This window comes from Peromyscus californicus, unplaced genomic scaffold (assembly GCF_007827085.1).
Source record: "Peromyscus californicus insignis strain IS unplaced genomic scaffold, ASM782708v3 Scaffold_12__1_contigs__length_115047231, whole genome shotgun sequence".
Lineage (NCBI taxonomy): Eukaryota > Metazoa > Chordata > Mammalia > Rodentia > Cricetidae > Peromyscus > Peromyscus californicus.
In genome coordinates, this window is record NW_026294413.1 from 104721089 (window position 1) to 104740492 (window position 19404).

Consider the following 19404-nt stretch of genomic DNA (forward strand, 5'->3'; position numbering starts at 1 on the left):
CAACTTGTACTAAGGTTCTGGGTTCAACTTCCAAAACTGCCAAAAGGAAAAATAGTAAGCTAGAAGCTGGGTGTGGTGGCACATGCTTTTGATCCTAGCACTTAGGAGGAAGAGGCAGGAAGATCTTCATGAGTTCAAGGCCAGCCTGGTATATACACACATAAAATTTTTAAAAGTTTTAAAATAAGTAGTAATCTTTACCTCAGAATATTCTGAATACATAGCTGTCTTCATTTACTAATTTCTAGCTTTCTACTATTTTTTTGGAGACAGCGTCTCAATATATGTCTATGGATGGCCTGGAACGTGCTGCATAGACTAGGCTGGTCTTAAACTCACAGAGACTGGCTTGCCTCTGCCTCCCAAGAGCTGGAATTAAACACTTGAGCCACCATGACCTGACAATGTCATCATCATTTATAAGCTCTACCGTCACATCAAGCACATGTGGGGATTTCTTCAAGTGATAGGCTTTGGGTGGTGGAGGAGACTCAGATGGTGACCTGTAGAAATCTTACCAGTGCATTTACTCACAGTTTGAAGACACTCCCCATGACATACAGGTTTCCTTAAAGACTGAGTGGTAAAGTGCACAATTACTTTAGGAATCTTAACAGAGCCAGGGTTTCAGATTGAAGGCTAGAAGGGGTTTAGCTGGGCAGTGAGAACGCCTGCTTTCCTGGGTACTGGATCTGCCGTGAGCTTTCTTTATATCATGTGTTACCGTAACTGAAGCCGCTGTTGCCTTGGGAAGCAATGACAATTTGAATGAGGTAATTTAAAGTGGACCATGGAAATCTGAGTGTGGTTGTCTGAGCAGTACACAAGATATCTTGTGTCTGTGGCACCTTGTATTTGGATGGTAGGGATCTGTTTTTACCTTCAGGGTAAACGACAAACAGGTAAGAAACTAAGTCCTAATTTAATGGCGGAATGTTTTTAAAAATAAATTTTGGCACAGTGCCCTGAAAAGAACAATTTAGTGACATTACTGTGTGATTATTCTAAAAATATTGTTTGAATAGCGTCGTATTGGAGCAAAAAAGTAAGTTGCTTTCTAGAACTTCCAATTTCTAAAACTCAGACTTTAAACGTAATTTAAGAATTTCAAATCCTGTCAAAACCAGCAGTTTAAGGTTTATTCCCAGTGATCTTACAATTCCCATGCCCGGTTACAAATCACAGTTACCTGTCACGAACTCCAATCGCATACATAAAAAAAAAAAACAAAAAACAAAAAAACCCAAACCAAACCACCACATCCTTTTCTGTCACAAGTGAAGGGGATGTATCTAATGTTGGAAATGGCTCACGCTTGGCGTCCTGAACAGAAACCTAGTCTGGGATTTTTCTCACAGGCGTGACCTCTGCTCCTAGCAAGTAAATTGCCAGAGGGAGAAACAAGTGTCAGCCCAAAGGAAAACCCTGGCAGGGGATTTTCATTTTATTTGATTTTTCTTTCTCTTTAAACCGATCACTTTTGAGGAGGAGTCAAAGTCCTCGCCAGGAGAGTACCATCTTTCCCCCCCCACCCCCACCCCACCGGCCACCTCACCCCCAGCCCTTTCCTAAAACCCTCCCGGGAAGAACTTCCCCGGTCACCCCCGGCTCCTCCCGGCCGCAGTCATCGCCCCGATCCCGCCCGGCCGCCTCGGCTCCGCCCGGCTCCGGGTCCCCAGGCCGGGCCGCCGGGGTCGCTCGGGGCTCCCGGGCCGCGGCCCCCAGGTGCGGCGGGGGAGGGGCGCGGGGCGGGGCGGAGAGGAGGAGTGGCGCGGAGCGTGTGCGGCCGGGGAAGCCATTGCCTGGTTAATAGTTGCTATTGCTGCACTTCCGCTTCTCTCCCAGCGAGAGCGAGACACGAGTGGCCAGGCCCAGCCGCAGCCGCAGCAGCAGCCGCCGCGGCGGCACGGAGCAGCCAGACACAAAGAGAGGTGCGGGGGGCCCCCGGGGCGGGCGGGCGGGCGGGCGAGCCGCGGGGCCTGGGGCCGGGGGCGGGCGGCATCGCCGGGCCGCGGGCAGCCGGGCCGGGCCGGGGGGCGCCGAGGGCCGGACGGCGGGGATGGGGCGGCGGGCCGGGGCGGCGGGGACCGCGCGAACTGTCAGCCCGGCCGGATCCCCGCGGGGACCCGCCCGCCCGGGGCGCATTGTGCGCGCCGGCCTGCGAGCGCAGCCCCGCGTGGCCGGGCCTGGCCGGGCGCCGTGTCCCCGCGGCCCACGCGGCCCACGCTCGCCTTCCTCACCCACTCTCCCTGCCCGGCTCGTCCCGACCTCGCCAAACTCGAGCGGACGCCGGGAGGCCTCGGGGACGGCGGCGGCGGCCCCCGGCCTTCGCCGGGCCGCCCCCGCGCGATCGCGGCCCCCGCGTCCCTTCGGCCGGTGCGGCGGTGGGCCCCGATCCTCTGCAGGGCGGCGGGGGCGGCCCGGCCCGCGCCCTCCTGACAGCGGAGTTCCCTCTTTGCAGCGCCTGCATGGTCTGTGTTTCTGTTTTGTTTCCTCCCCCTGCAGGGGCCGTTCGCGGGGTGGGGTGGGGGGTTCGCTATGTCGGATGACGATTCGAGGGCCAGCACCAGCTCCTCTTCATCTTCGTCCTCCAACCAGCAGACCGAGAAGGAAGCCAGCACCCCCAAGAAGAAGGAGAGTAAAGTCAGCATGAGCAAAAACTCGAAGCTCCTCTCCACCAGCGCCAAGAGGTACCCCACTCCTTTCTCCACAGGCGTCCTAGCTTCCCAGGTGCCTCGTGCTGCCTGTCAGGAAGAGTGGCTTCCACGGCCTTCTGGCAGGAAAATGGGGCATAGGAGTCCCACCTGTTTTCTCTCCTGCCTGCTGGTTCTGGTTTTGTTAATGCCCTTGTCCATATGCAGCCGTTGTGGCTGGCCTCGTCCATCTCTTGTGAAGTTTCAAGAATCCTCATTACTTTGATGAGTGACTCTGAATGTGATTTCAGAGTCCTCATCCTAGTAATCCCGAATCTGTGACTTCCCGGAGGCTGTCATCCTTCGTAGTTAAGGATAGCTTCCCGGGAACTCAGTCAGTGAATTCGGACGTCTCTCTTCCTCACCTGTTGCAGGGATGAGGTTTTCTGAATAGAGTTTTTCCCATAACTTGCTTAAGGAATAACCAACTCCCATTAGTGGTTAACAAATTGAGGTGATTTTTTTTTTTTTTTTTTTTTTTTTTGGTGGGTTTTGAAGAGCCTTTTCTGGTTTGGGGCAGATGAACGAGTCAATAAATGACTGTAAAATGATGATTTCAGGTGTTTTTGGAGATTTTTTTTTTTTTCTGTTTAAGAACTTCAGTTCCATAGTTTTCAGGGAGACTTTGTTGTTGTTTTATTAGACAGGGTCTTATTCTATAGCCCAGGCTGGCCTTCAGCTCACAGCACAACTCCTGTCCCAGCCTCCTGATCACTGGGATTACAGGAGTGAGCCACTCACTATACCCAGAGTTAGTCCCGTATGTAAAAAGACAGGTGGATGGATACTTTGCCTCTGTCCACCTTAAGTAATAGTCTTTGATCCCTGTCGTCCTTAAAATAGGACTAGCAGATACCTGGGAACCCCCGACACCCCTTCATAAATCCATTTCTTTCTACTGAATATGAATAGTTGGCCATAGTAAGGAACAGAAACTGTGAGGTAGGTGGGGGGATCATTCTTTAAAGAATTTAAAATGAAATGGGACATCTAAATGGCTTTGGCTCTCTCTGCTGAATAGTGAGCCTGGAACTCAGAGATTGACAGTTCCTTCTTGAAAGAGACGTGGGATGCTGTTTTAGTGACCTAACTGGACCGATGTAGTGACTTCAGCCCATTTTAAATAGCTAGTGTTCAGGTCTTGAGAGAAGAGATGCCTTGGTAAGATTGTTCTCATTTTCAAAGGGTTGGTTTGATTGTATCTCAGGCTCTCTGGTTTTAACTGGTCCTCTTGGATTAACCCCATGTGAAATCTCCCAGAGCCTAGGTTCTCCCTTCTTGCAGAGGATGGCCCTTCTCTCTCCCAGCCAGCACTCTTAAGCTCTCCATCCTCGTTTGACTTTTGACCTGCCCCTTAGGTCAGTGGAGCTTTTGTGTTTCAGTGTGCTTGGGACCATACTGGGAGGAAGACGGACAGGCTTCAAGAAGTAGTTTGCTTTTTGGTCAGTGAAAATGATTGGATTTCCCCATGGATACAGTTTGTCTGTTTATGCTAAGGAAGTTAAAAACTTTGTTCTGGGCATGGTGGTGCAGGCTTTTATCAACTCAGCCCTTGGAAACAGAAGCAGGCAGATGGATCTCTTGTGGGTTCAGAGTCAGCCTGTTCTACATAGAGAGTTCCAGGAGGTCAGGGTATAGATAGGGAGACTCTGTCTCAAAAACAAAATGCAAAAACAAAATAAACTTTATTTGGTAGTTCAGATGGTAGTGTACTGGCCTAGCATGCATGAAGCCCTGGGTTCAGTCACCAGCACCATCAAGCATGGTAGCAAAGGCCTGTGGTCTCAAGGCTTTGCCAGGCTGGAGGATCAATTCAAAGTCATTCTTTGCTACACATACTTGAGTTGGAGACAGGCTCTTCTATAGTCAGGGTCTCATGTAGACCAGGCTCAGCAATCTGAATGACAATGGGTATTCCCCTTCCAAAGGTTTTTGGAGGATGGGAAGAGGCCAGCTATAATGTACGGAGCACTGCCATTTTTAGCTGGCACTTCTTCCCCAGTGAAAGGGAAAACACACTGAGTGGTAGCTGGGGAAGTCCTACCCCCAGAAAACCTTCGGAAATAGAGCAACATCCATTGTCATTCAGATGGCCAGCCTGAGACCTTATTTAGAAACAGCTAGTAAAGAAACGCTGGAAGTAGAATTAGAAGTTGGGAAAGAGTAAATAGTAATTTTGCCTGTAAACTAACATGTTTTTTGTATCTCTTAATGCAGCACACTTAGATTCCTAGATACCTTGTTGAAACAGTAGCTATTTGTGTTATAGCAGAGCTAAGGTTAACATGAAAAGACAAAAAGGAGAGAATGAAAGGGAAACAGACTGTTTGATGCACAGCCTGCTCTGCATGGTTGGTAGGTGTAGAACATCTGAATATGGTGGTTTGGAAGGTGGGTACTGCCCATGGAATGGGAAGGGGCATGTGTACCAGGAGGTGGTGTGAAAACGCAATCAGAATCGGCAGACTAAGGGGTTTCGTTCACTGTGGAAGATAGCACCAGTGGAGAGTGGAGAGCTAGGTTCACTCGTGGAACGAGCCTTTGAATCACTTGTGGATCTTGCTTTGGAAATGGTGCATATGGTGGTGTTTAAGATTAAGTGGGTATTTAGCCTGGATTGCCCTTTTAAAAAATTGTCATAATTTTATTTTGTGTGTATTAGTGTGGTGTGTGTATTCAAGCATATCAAGGCACATGTGTGGAGGTCAGAGGCCAAATTGCTGGAGTCGGCCCTTCTTCCATGTGTGGGTCCCAGGGATTGAACTGGGGTCATCATGTAGGCTGGCAAGCACCTTTTGCTGCTGAGCCATGTCACTAGTCCCGCCCGCTCGGTATTTCACCCTCTGAGTACTAAGGAGCAACTGTCTTTTTACAACTCCGAAGGAGGACGTGTTTGCTTTCTGACAGATCTGAAAATGGTCAATTCCAATAGGTGCAAGAATCCGGAAACTGATGCTCCAAACTTCAGTGTGACATCCTGATGTGAATGAAGCGGCAGATGCAAATGTACAGGGACTGAAATGCTTACTGGGAGCGGTAGAATTTAGGAGGGCACTAAGAGATGTCAGTAGAGACTGGGTGTTCTAAACTGGACCACATTTGTAGGGACAGGAAGTGCCCTTCAATAGGAAAGTTTGAAGAACTTCCCCAGTCACCACTCAATTTGTTTTTCCTTTTAACGTGGAAGAAGTGCCTGCTAAAAATGTCAGGGCGTTATAGGTGGCCTCTTCCTACTCTCTGAAAACTTTCTTTGGAAAGGGGAAAATATCCATTGTCATTGAGATTGCCGAGTGTGCGTTGGCTTTATTTTTACTACCGAGCGGGCTTGGTGGATTTTTTTAAGTTGTAACAGCCTGTTAGGAGGAGAAGTTATAAAAATAGTCTCCCTTTAGGAGAAGCAGCTTAAGGCCCCAAAGTTGGTCGTTGTAGTTGGTGCCCTAAGCGCCTAGGTAAGCAGAAGACAAAGGCCGGCTCGGTGTGAACTGTCAGTGGCTTCGGCCTAGGGCTGGGGGATGGGCTCTTTGTGAGGTGAGGAGGTGCGGGGGGCGGGCCGGCGGGCGGGCAAGCGGGGCGCCGGGGAAGTTAGGGCCGGGCGGGCGGGCGGGCCGGCGGGCGGGCGGGCGGGCAAGCGGGGCGCCGGGGAAGTTAGGGCCGGGCGGGCGGGCGGGCCGGCGGGCGGGCGGGCGGGCAAGCGGGGCGCCGGGGAAGTTAGGGCCGGGCGGCCGGGCGGGCGGGGCGCCGGGGAAGTTAGGGCCGGGCGGGCGGGCGGGCGCAGGTGGCCGGTGCACCTGTGCGGGCCCTGGGGGTCCCGTGCCCTCAGCTCCACCCAGCACTTCCTGGACCGCTCGACCCTTGACGGTGGCGGTCACCAGGGCCCCAGCGGCCATGTTGGCGTTGCCGGGAGGTCACTGCTCCTGGGTGCAGGTCCGGGTGTGAGGAGCACTGACCTGCCGGGGGCGCCGGTGTGCGGAGTCCCGGCCTGCGGGGGGCGCCGGTGTGCGGGGGCCGTGTGCCGCTGTGCGGGGTCCCGGCCTCTGGGAGGGGACCCGGTCAGGAGGGGTGCTGGTCAGGGTCGCAGACGGAGTGGTCATGATGGGCCTGCTCTGGGGGTGGGGCTGGCGTGCGGCGTCACAGGGTTTGGGGACCAAGAGGCCTGGGCCTGGCCAGGGAGGAGGGGGACAACTACGGGGTCCCAGGTCGGGAGTCCCCAGGGCAGGCTCAGCTCAGGATAATGACCTCCGTTCACGGGTGAGGTGCCAAGAAGGTTGGGGGAAACTGCAGTGAAGAAATTTTTAAATTGTTTAAGTGGAAAACACCCAGGACAACTGCCCTAGTGCGTTTGGCAGTATTGAAAGCCCGACGCTGTTGAGGGTGGGAGAGACCTCAAGCTGCTCCCCTGCACTGGAAAGTCTCCCCAGCCTGGGACCTCTGGGTGTCCTCTCCTCCCTCAATGTATGGAGTGAGGTGGGCTGCCAGACCTGGTTCTGGGAGGGGCCTCCAACTAACTTTCTGTTTCCCGATCTCGCAGGATCCAGAAGGAGCTGGCAGACATCACTTTAGACCCTCCACCAAACTGCAGGTGAGCTGCCTATGGATTGTTGTCTTCTTAAAAGTCTCCTAACTTCTCTCTTGTGTTTTCTGTTATTGAATTTTGCTTCTCTTCTACGGTCTGTGCTTGTTTGGTGCTAGCATCAAATGTCCGACGAAATGTATTGGTATGCTGTGGGTGTGGTATGCAACAAGCTCGGAACTGTTGAGAAGGACTGGACTCACGCGGAGGGGCACTGGTGTCTAGGAAACAAACTGCAGAGTTAAGGTGAAGGAGTACTCCTTTTGTAAGCTAGCTGTGGGTGATGCCAGCCTTTACACGCGCGACTTTAGAAATTGCTCTGCTGGAATTACCTCATTACAGGTCGCTGGAGCTTGGAGTGAAAGCAAACACTAGATCCTCAGACTTACTCGTTGTAATTTTGTGTTGGACTTTTGGCAAAGCAGTTCAGGAAATAACTTGTGGCTTTAATAGAATAATTTTGTTTTAAATTATAAAATTAAACTCTTAGAAGATGATGTTTTGTTGATATTGTGTAATCCAGACTGAGTATATATGTGTTTGTGTAGCCAGCTTCCAGAGGGTGTGTTGACCACTTGGCTTTGTTCAAAATCATCAGTTTTGCATTTTTGAGTCAAGGTGGAAAGAAGTTGTGATTGTTTGTCTAAATTGATAGTGGATCATGAAGGTGTAAAAACTTTAGTAGAACCTGGTTCAGCCTTGAATGGAAGGCAAGATTTCATTGGTGCTTTAAATGTACAGGGAGGAGTTACTGGCAAATACTTACTAGATATACCCAGTGAGTATGTGCAAGCATTCAAGATGGAAGCTAAGTGAAGCACTTTGCTTTTAACACTCACGTTTTAAAACCATGACTGGTGGATTAAAAGCAAAATTGAGTGTTGCTGTTGCGTTGACGGTTGTTATTCTGTGTGTGTGACTGCTTGATGTGTGCATTCGGAAGCTAAAAGACAGCTTTGTGGAGCTGATATCTCCTGCTTGTATGTAGGTTTTAGGGATCAGACTCAGGTTGCCGGGCTTGAGCTGTAAGCGTCTTCCCACTGAGCTCTCTGGGCTCACCCTAGTGATTCTATTTTGTATGAATTTGTTCTTAATGCTGATCAGGTTTGTGATACTTTTTGAAATTTTGTACTGATTTGTAAGAAAGTCATTTTGAGTATTAGGACTTTTTTTTTAAGACATTGTCTCAAACTTGATGTGTGACTGAGGATGACCTCAAGTTTCTGATCCTCCTGTCTACCTTCTCCTCAGTGCTGGCATTACGGTGTGAGCTACTATGCTGGCTTTATGCTAGGCTAAAGGGGGGCGGGGGGCTTATGCATGCACTCTGCCAACTGAGCTACATTCCCAGGGAGATACTTTGAAACTGTGTTCTTTAACTGAGCCCCTAATTATTCTCTAGGATTTCTTTTGTAGCTAATAATCTTTTCAGTGGTTGAGAAAGTGGAGAAATGCTAAGCTGTTTAGAGGCAAGCCTGACGCTTGCCTTGGTTGTTTGTGTGGAATCACGGACGGTCCCTACGGCAGGTCTGTGCTGTAGCTGCCACTACTGTTGGCATTGTCTCCCTGTGTGTGTCTCCTGTGAGTTCAGACGGCTTTAGCTGATCAAATCATAAATCATAGCTTCAAAACTAGCACCGTTTATTAAAACATAAATGGCTTTCCTGTGAATGAGTAAGTGCTCTCAAATTTAAACTGTAAACAGTTTGGAGACTTTCATAAGATTGGTTTTTAGAAGCAGCATGGTACACTTGAGCTCTTGTAGCAGGGTTCATCCGTGAGAGGCTTGTGTTTCTGAAGCATGAAGGACATTTTCTCTTCGTAAATTCCTTATGTCGCCCCTTCAAGCTGAAACCTTGGAGTATTCCCTGTGGGTGGGGATGATCTATACTGTATGGTGGGGTGATAAATCTTACTACACTTAAACATTTTGGGAAGAGTGTGATTTCCGAGAACATACTAGATATCTTTATTTTGCAAATAAATAAATAAGTGTATATTATGCTGCCCTTTACAAATAACAAATGCTTTAATTTCTGGAGATACTCCCTACTAGACCTTTTAACTCAGTGGTTCTAAATGTCCCTAATGCTGTGACCTTTTAATACAGTTCCTCATGTTGAGGTGACCCCTAACCATAAAATTGTTTTCGTTACTACTTCATAACTAATTTTGCTACTGTAATGAGTAATAATGCAAATATCTGATATACAGGATATCTGATATGCAACCCCTGTAGAGGGGTCGTTTGATTCCCCCCAAAGGAGTCTCCACCCACAGGTGAAGAAGGAACTGCTGTTTGAAATGATATGAATTTGAGTTTTTATTTTTATTGCCTTCCTGTGTTACCACCTTTAATGTGCTGTAGTTTCTGTCCTGGACTCCTGTCTGAGTTTGGTTTTATATTATGTATAGGATTTAAAACCACTTTTTAAAATAACATTTATTCACTTTGTCTATGTGTGAGGATGCACGGGTACCACAGCATGTATATGAGTGTCAGAGGAGAACTTGCAGGACTCCTGCCGTGTGGGCCTTAGGGATTGAACGCGGTGGCTGTTGAGCCATCTCACCTGCCCTCTATAAGAGTTAATTATTTAATAGCTTGATGGCCTGTATTGTTGGAGACAGAATAGATAGTTTAGCTTAGATGTTTTTTGAAGTTAGCTTCCAAATAAGATGTGTGAATTAAATGAAACATTAAATTTTTTTCTGGTGTTACCTTGCGCGTAAGAACTCAGTAGTTCCTAGTGAAATTGTAATTTCATCAATTATATCATATTGAATAAGCTAAATGATTGGTTTCCATTTTATAAATTTTAGATACAGCTTACCCTTTCTAGACATAGTTTACCTTTCTAGAACTTCTTTCAGGCAGCATTCAGTTTTAAATTTAGACACATTACTTTCTTAAAACATATCAAGTGGCACACAGCATCCTCTCAGTGGACAGCTGCCTCTTATACATCAGAAGTCCACTTGCAGTGTGTGTGTGTGTGTGTGTGTGTGTGTGTGTGTGTGTGTGTGTGACTGTGCTGCTTGTATTTACTAGTCTCCATACTCGACTAAAAAGTTTGGATTCAAAGTTACTAAACTTTAAAACTTGTGTAAATTTCATTTGCTAAATATGTTGTATGAGAAAAGGTAATAATTAGTGTTGTGTATTGTATTGAAAAAATTAATTTTTTGAAAAATTATGTGTACACATGTTTATGAGTATAGGTTTGTGTATGTGCATGTGGCTGATGCCCATGGAGGTCAGAAGAAGGCACTGATCCCCGGGAGCTGGAATTAGAGACGGTTTTGAGCTGCCTATCATAGGTTCTGGAAATGGAATTTGAGTCCCCTTACAGATCAGCAAGACTCTTAACTACTGAGCCATCTCCAGCCCTGGAAACTTTAAAAAATACAAATTTTTTAAAGTGCCATGTAAATTAAATTCTTACTTTCAAGCATCAAGCTATGTAGTATTGTGTGTGTATGAATCTCTCTCTCTCTCTTCCTCTCTTCTTTTCTCTCTCTCTCTCTCTCTGTGTGTGTGTGTGTGTGTGTGTGTGTGTGTGTGTGTGTGTGTGTGTACACGTACCTAGTGAATGAAATATCTCTGCAGCTTACCATGCATTTAGTTATGCTTTTTCTCTATCATTGGCTCTATTCTTTTAGGGGAAAAAGTACTGTTGTGGTTTTTGTAATGATTCCATAAAGCTTGGCTCTGTTTGGGATGGAGAAGTCATGTGTTCTCGATAGCTCATGAACTTCAGGCCATTAGGATCAGTTTGGTGGTGCTGTTTGTAGCTTACAGCTCATCCTTTGCTGTAGTCAATTAAATTATAATTGTAACTGAAATTATGAACATGAATGTCTTTGGACAGTGAGTTTACTCATTATAACTGGCATATTTGCCCAAGTCTTTTCTACTTTAGTTCTATTTAATGGGAACATCTGTATTATATGTAAGCCTGTAGTGTAAGTAGAAACCTAAAATTCAGAATTTTGGTTAATGTTATTTTAGGTAAAAGTATTTTGAGACGTCATTAAGCATTTTAAGCGCAAGGAGAGGGTAGTAAAAATAAATTTTCCTTCATATAATTTTATTATATTTGACCAGTGTTTTTATTTTATTTTACTTTATTTAAGTATGTTATGTCAAGCCCTTCTCCACCAAGAGCTGTGCTTAATCAGATAAAGTTCTTTTTAGGGTGATTTGAGGTGAAGCAACATCATTACACAAAAAAATGTGTTATAATTCTCAGCCCTCTTATCTTTCTCTGCTGAAAGGACCCAGTGCTTTGCCTATCTACCTTACAATGTTGGAAAGTCTAGCCTTTTGTTTTGAGACAGTCTCAAATAATTCAGGCTGACCTTGAACTTGCTGTTTAGTGGAGAATGATTTTGAACTCCTAATCTTCCTACATCCACCATCCAAGTGCTAGGATTCCTGGTTCATGCTAGCACACCCTTGTTTTTGAGACAAGTTCTTGCTGTCTCAAAATTCTAGCTTTGAATTTGTGACTCTCTTGCCTTGCCTCCTGGTGAGGAGTCATTAATCATCACAGTTGCTGTATTGAACGATGAGCTCACTGGAGCTGCACGGTGTCAGTAGGGGTACAATGTTGTAAATGTAATTAATGTCACTGAATTGTAGGCTCGTAATGGTTAAAATGCTGAGTTATATGTAGTGGGTTTGTACATGTAAAACCCATAGGGGCTGCAGAGATGATGGCTCAGAACTTGAGAGGACTTGCTGTTCTTTAGAGGACTGGAGTTTGTTCCCAGCACCTATATGGGAGGTTTCAAAACCACCTGTCATTTCTGCTCCAGGGGATCCAGTGTTTTCTTGTGGCCTTCAGGGCACCTGCACTCACACAGAAACATACACATAAAATAAATCTTTAAAAAAAACTATTGAAAAACACAATTATTGTTAAAATATTGGAGATTTTTTGTTTTTGTTTTTTTAATCCTTATAGCTTAAAAGGTGATACTGGTTTTAGAGATTCTTATAAAGGTGCTGATATTCTCTGTTACAAACCTTGAGTGCTTATTGGGTATGAAAAGGAACTACTTTCAAGTGGTTCATAATCTATTAAAGGTTCTAAGAAATGTAGAAATGTGAAATATTGAAGTAATAACTGCCAGTGCCATGCTGTGAAGATTCAGAAAAATGAGAGATGGCTTTGCCCTGGGTGTGAGGGCCATGGCTGGAACACTTAGTCATCTGGGGATTGGGGCGAAGAATAAAGAAGCATAGACTGAGTGGAGGAAACAGCCAGCAAACGTGGCAGAGGGCAGGTAGAGAGGGTTGTCTTGTGGTGGGTGAGCCTTCGGCTCCAGAGTGCAGAACAAGTGGGAGGGTGCCATTGCAATAAGAGAGAGAATCTGAGTTGCTCTGTCAGGCCAAGGCCTTTGGATTTCATTTTGTAGACATTAGAGAATCTTTGAAAGTTTTGAGTGGGAAATGCAATTTCTATGGAACAATTTGGACAGAGACAATGATGGCATAAAGTTGGGTAGGAAGCAGTAGGCTTAGAGTTGGCTGCTGTAGTGTGGGTAGGGACCAGAGAGGGCTTGGGAAACAGTAGCCTTCAGAGTAGAGAAGAAAGGAGACAGAAAGCAGAAGAATGAGGAAACATGGATGCTGAAGTTCTGGGTTTGGGGGTAACTGGAAACTAACGTCAAGAATAGGACAGGAAAAGTGGCTTAGGGGAGACAGGCAAGGTCTCTCTCCAAAGTTATTACGTTGGGGATCACATACAATGCCCAGCATGTGGCTGCCACTGAGTAGGCCATCAGTAAATGTTTGTAGTTTGGTAGTCTATTTGAGCTTATTATTAATCAATTATTGAACTCTCAGATCTGCCTGCTTTTAGGTAAGATTAGGCAAATTAAGTAGGTTAAAAATTTCCTAAGAGGCAAAGACAATGACTTAAGTCTTTGATTCTGACCCTGCATGTTTCCCCTAACTTTTCAGTTTGAAGATTTCAGAGCTACAGAAGACGTTGGGAGAGTAGTGTAGTGCACACTCACTGTCTGTAAAAGCAAACAAACTTCCTGTTTGTATAGTTTGTATAGTTTACTGTTGCTGTGACAAATACCATGACCAAAACCAACTTAGAGTAGGAAAGGGTTTATTGCAGTCCATCACTAAGACATGTCAGAGCAGGAGCTCCATTAGAAACCTTAAGGCAGGCCTGCCTACTATTCCACACTGCATTATCTCTGACCAGGGAACCACAGTAGAACCATAGAGGAATTCTGTTTGCTGGCTAATGCTTAGTTAGCTCTCTGAGACAGCCCAGGACTGCTTGCCTAGGGATTGTTGCCACCTACAGTGGGGATGAGCCCTCCTGTATCAATCAACAAGACACTCAGTCCCCCACAGACAGTTCGATCTGGGTAATTCCTCACTTGAGACTCTCAGATGACTCTAGGTTGTCAGATTGACAGTTAAAGTTAACCAGGACACATGTTTTTTTGTTTACCTATTACAGAGTGTGAATGAAAGCTGCTTCCATGAAGTGGTTAAGTGTGCTGGAGTCAAATCTAAGGTCTTGGCAGAGGTGCTAAGGTTGGAGGTAGCTTTGAAAGTCTATTTGAGTTTTGAAAGTTTTGTGATGATAAAGAGAATGAAATTTGCCGGGAAGAAGAGCACTAGGGATTGTGTTCCAAAAGCTGGTTGCATACCATAGTAACAGCACGGGGAAGACTACGACAGGAGGATCATGTATTTGAGGCAACCCTGGACTCCTAGCAGGATCCAAATAGAGCTGTGTTCCGAGGGGTCTCTGCAAGTGAAGGACAGGGAGGGACAGAAGCCCTGGAAAAAGAGGAAGCAGAGAGGCAGGAGGAGCCACCACGGCTCTGGGAGAGGAGAAGGAACTTCAGCCCCTTGGATTTGAAAGTGTAACAGCTATGGATGTGTTTTTGTAGACCAAGAGGGGAGCAAACAGAGAAGGATGGGGGGGCAAGAAGGAGATGGAGCATTTTCCAAACAGTTCTGAAGAAGGTGGTAGAATGTGGAATTGAGGTTGTTGGCAGAGAGCATTTCTTATGAAAAGCTGACAACCTGAAGTTTTGGGGCAGGACAGCTCTCTCCTGGCTTGGAAGCATCTCTCGTGGGTGAGGAGCCCTCCAGCCCTATGTAGAGCTAAGAGCAGTGGGATCTGCCTCCTGCTTGTTCTTTCCTGGGAGACTTTAAGCTCCTTGAGAAAAGGAGACTGTTCTGTCTCAGCATCTCTGGTGCCCGAGAAATGGTTGATCATCAGTGTGTATTAAATTAATAGACACAGATGACTAATGTAGACCCGATGGGTTACCAGACATCTTATTACATTCTTTAGGAAACAATGGGAAGAGCTGGGGAAATCGCTGTCACAGATGGTTTCACAGCTGTGGAAGGCCCCAAGCATTGTTGGCAGTTTGGGCCCTTCCAGAATCACAGAGGAACTGGACATCAGTCAGGGTAATTCAAAACAAAACAAAACAAAAAGATGTGACCTGTTCTTCAGACTAGGCTGGTAATGTAATAAAGAAAATAATGTATCTATGATGTCCATTTCCGTTTTATGAAGTTGCCTGCAAAGAGCACTGATAATAGGGATGCTAAGTAAGTTGTGTTCCTGTATCTTAAAGCTGGTCCAAACCGTTGTTAGAGGTGCTGGGACCAACCCTCCTGAGACATCTGATGCACTCCTTGTCACCAGTATAGTGAAACAGGGCTTTTATAAGAAACCCATTCTTACTCAGCCCCTCACTTAGCCATGCTCCCCAGTGAAACAAAAGGCCCGGAACCTGGTGCGGCTGTCCTCCTCACCCTCTGGACAACCTCCTCCTCTTGGAGGCTAGAAGCTCACCAAGCCTCTGTTTGAGGCTTGCTACATTCCAGAAACTGCTATATTCATGCCACTCTTTCTTTAACATATGCACATGACTGACTAGCTCTCCAGAATCCCTTTCACTCTTTGTGGAGGGAAGCCTTTGGAAGGCCAAGGTGATGTCTCCCGCCTGCTGGGACAGTGCACAAGACTGTCCTGAGAAGATAACTGAAAGTGTTCCTCAGTTGCTGTCAGGGCAGGGTCCTGCTCAGAGTTGTTAAAACCCAGTTCTGTCTGTGTCAGAGAATGTGCTGCCTTCCATGTGACAAGTTGGTTAAATGACAGATGAGAAGAAAGGGGCTGATGTCATCTCGCTTTGTGTAGTGTCAGAAGCAGCTTAACCACTGGAATCACATCAGACTTCTTGAGTCTGACCTTAATAAAGAATGTTGTGGTCTTAGTAGGGCTCTTAGCATTGATGTGATGGTCACTAATATTGTCAAGACTATTGGGAGAAATCCACAGAGTCTGTTTAACGGGTAAAGGAATTTATTAGGGGAAAAACTCACTGTACATAACAAAATAGTCGCAGGTTCTGGAACGCTGTTCAGGCCACCTGACTTAGTCCTGTGTCTCCAAAAACCAAGAGAAGGGGGCGGGGAGAGAGCGAGCGCTGCCTGTATGCATCTCAGGTCTTCAGGATCCATGAGGCTACTTCCCAGGGGCATGTACTTCAAGGTCATAGGCAGGTGGAGCAGTTACCTGCTGCATCTCTAGTGCTTCAAGGTCATAGACAGAACTGCTACCCACTACACAAGACCTTAGGCATTTGTGCCTGTTCTAACTGATAGATAGAAAATTGATGTGGGATGTACCCCTAGTACATCATATAGAAAAAGACATTGGACTTGACATGTTATATCATGACTCTAATTCACCACTTGGGAGTCTGAAGCAGGAGGATTGCCTTGAATTTGGGTGTAGCCTGGGCTATAGAGTGTATGAGATTCTACCTCTAAAACAAACAAACAAAACTAGAAAAAAGTAGTTTGTGCTGGGCAGTGGTGGCACACGCCTTTAATCCCAGCACTTGGGAGGCAGAGACAGGCGGATCTCTGAGTTCAAGGCCAGCCTGGTCTACAGAGTTCCAGGACAGGCTCCAAAGCTATACAGAGAAACCCTGTTTCAAACAACCAGGGGGGAAAAAAGTAGTTTGGGATAATCTTACTAGGAGGAAAAACAATAGCTGTGTTCCATAAGATAAGTGTACCGAGAAGCAGCAGAATGGTCAGATCAGGTCGCAGAAGCAGTGAACTGTGCTGGGTCGGGCCTTAACCAGAGCTTTTGTCTGCTGTGAAACTTGGACTTCAGTAGCTGTCTTAGTTAAGGTGTTTATTGCTGTGATAAAGACCCTCCAACTTGGGGTCACACTCTGGAAGTCAGGGCAGGGACTGAAATGGAAACCGTGGAGGAATACTGCTGTCTGGCTTGCTCAGGCTGTATCATTACACAACTTAGAACACCTGCACAGGGATGGCACCACCTGCAGTGAGCCTAGGTCTTCACACATCAATCATTAACCAAGAAATACTCTGGCTTGCCCACAGGTCAGTCTGACAGGGGCATTTTCTTAATTGGGGTTCCCTCTTCCCAGATGACTCTTGTATCAAGTTGACATAAAACTATCCAGCACAGTGGGCTGTACAGACAACAAGTCAAGGGATTTGTACACTCTGTGATGCTGGTAGGAAGGAAAATCATGGAGTACAGTGACAGAGGATCATTGGGTGGCTGGGGGCGGGGGCAGGGGGTTACCTGCAGAAGGTTTGTAAATATACTTAAGCAAAGACCTCAGAGTTGAGAAGAAAGGAAGAAGCTAGGGAAAAGTCCTGTAAGAATATTCCAGCGAGGGAAGCCAGGAGATTCAGGTCCAGTAAGGACTTGGGGAAGACCTTCTTGGTTTTTGAAGCTAGAAGTGGTGTAAGGACTTTTCTTCCCCTTCGGGTATGTGGAGCACAGTTGGGGAAGGCGTGAGTGGAGGGTGGTGCTGGGTCTAAGGTGACAGGTGGAGAAGGGAGTAGACCCGGACCTCTTTGGATTGCACTTGGGAGTTAGGAGACAGCAGCATAAAGGGCTCTTCCAGTTTGTGGGTTTGCTGTTGGCTAGATGGTGGTGACTTTTTGCTGATAGTGAGAAACCTGGCATAGAGGCCAGCTGTGTGTGCAGGAGGTCAGACTGGAAATGACTGCTCAGACAAAGTATGTGCGAGGTTGGGTCCCACCAGACATCCAAACTAAGATGTCCAATAGAAGTTACATACAGGGGATTGGAACTCAGGAGTATTTCGGAGCCATTTGGGAGACCTCACTGTACTGAGTCTCGTGACTAGGAAAAGCCCGTGGCTCACCCTGGAAGGAGTACAAGGAGAGCTCTTTGGGTGGAGCCTGAGCATCTTGCTGACACTTAGATGTTGATAATAGAAACCAAGAAGGGGGAGGAAGGGATCAGAAATGGTGACTGGGAACTGTTCTGAGTTGAGTGATCACCAAGTCTAAAAGGATGCCTAGTGGGCACATAGGAAGGTCAGCAGGTAATCAGTGGGCATCACACCTTCAGGTCGATGGTGACCACATTACACAGATCCGTGTTAGATAACAAAATAAAGGGCATGGTTTTCAATTAAAACAAAAAGATGTTTCTGTGCTTCTTCTCTGTTAAAAGATTTCATTGTATTTATTCAGAAAAGTGATTAGTTATTTGTAAGATTTATTTTTACTTGTGTGTGTGAAAGAGGATAAAAATGGATGAATATATAAGCCACATATATGCAGGTACTCACCCAAAAATATCCAGAAGGGAGTGTTAAATTCCCTGAAGCTAGAGTTTTATAGGTAGTGTTGACCTTCCCAGTGCAGGTACCCGGGTCCTCTAGAAGAGCTGTACTACACACTCCTAACCACTGAGCCATTTCTCCAGCCCCAAGATTTTATTTTTGAGAGAGGGTCTCACTATGTAACCCTAGCTGGCTTGGGGCTTGCTCTGTAGACCAAGGTAGCCTGGAACTTAAAGATGTCTTCGCACTTCTGTCTCCTAGCACTGGGATTAAAGGTTTGTGCCACCATGCCCGGCTTCCCAGGGCCCTAAAACACCTGGTAAGCATTCTTTCTCTCTTGAGCCAGCCATACCAACTCTAGATTATGCAGGCTGTCTTGGTCTTGCTTGATTTCATTAATTTGGGTAACACTTGGAAATGTTTGGGGATGGGAGTTGGGGGTCACAGAACCTTAGATGCTGCCTGAGGAACACAGATAGAAAGGGGAACCACAAGTGTCTGTCTGCAGAGGGATTTCCCTACAAAAGTAATTTAAATTTCTCCCATTACTACAACCCTGCCTTCTCTGTGGGAATACATTTCACTTTTTAAACATAATTTACTGGAATTGGTATTATAAAAATTTATTTCTTGGCAGACTTTACTAGAGCATATTTATCCTAATAGAAGAAGATCATTCAATTGGTTTACATAAAAGACCCTCAAAGAAAACATTTGTTTTATTATAAGCACCCAGGAGGATTTCTAAAACATGAGTGATAACTTTCCTCTAACCTAAGTAAATATTTCAAAATAAGTACTTGTTTAGTGCTGTAGTAACTTTGTGTGCGCAGAGCCTGCCGGTGGGCTGCAGCCTCACGCTGTGCTCATTACCCTTCGTCTTGTCGGCACAGTCCTCCTGGAGAACACCCTTGGCCACGTCACTGCCTTCCTCAGTGAGGCTGGCGCAGGACCCTGGGGTGTTCTCCCATGCAGGGGCAGTGTTGTGGAATGAGGAAGGTCTTCTAAAGGAAATCTCACTGAGGATACAGTTCTTGTTCCAGCTGGCACCTGGAATTGGTGTCCATCCTCTCCATGGATTGATTCTGTGTCCCCTAGAACACAGTTTCTCCTGTGTGTTACTGTTGCCTGTTTATATATGTGGACACGCATTCTATACTGTGTTGCCTGCAGGTTAAATCGTGTTTGTGGGAAAAGTAAAGGTGTTCTGACCTTTAGCCAAGGGTTTCCAGGTGGGAAGGACCAGCGCTCCTTCCCTGCCTTGTCTCAGTCTCCCTCTGAGCTGTGCAGCAGTAGGGAGTTGTGGAGAAGTGTTCTTCACTGTGGAGGCTTGCACACAGAAAAGCAGTGGTCGTTCTCTCCCTCTGTCTGCTGGTGGCTGGTGCTGTCTTGTTTTTCTTTGCCCAGAGCCACCACTGAAACCTTTCTCCGTTTAGTGGCTCACTGCCATCCAACTGTCATCGCTTTCCACAGGTTTGTGCTTCCGGCCGACAG

The 19404-nt window shown here is 46.6% G+C and overlaps 1 protein-coding gene across 2 annotated transcripts in view; it reads left to right on the forward strand.

Annotated features, from left to right (window-relative positions):
• The first annotated feature begins 1773 nt into the window (after nt 1-1773).
• LOC128107731 (ubiquitin-conjugating enzyme E2 E1) overlaps nt 1774-19404 on the forward strand; it is a 53405-nt gene continuing 35774 nt past the window's right edge. Inside the window, exons 1-3 of one of the 2 annotated variants that reach the window (XM_052734032.1) lie at nt 1774-1931; nt 2506-2690; nt 7222-7272. In XM_052734032.1, coding sequence (XP_052589992.1) covers nt 2539-2690; nt 7222-7272 — 203 coding nt within the window. In that variant the 5' untranslated portion in view covers nt 1774-1931; nt 2506-2538. Of the gene's footprint in view, nt 1932-2505; nt 2691-6909; nt 6942-7221; nt 7273-19404 lie in introns of those variants that run through there. The other variant, XM_052734033.1, reaches the window with a different exon arrangement.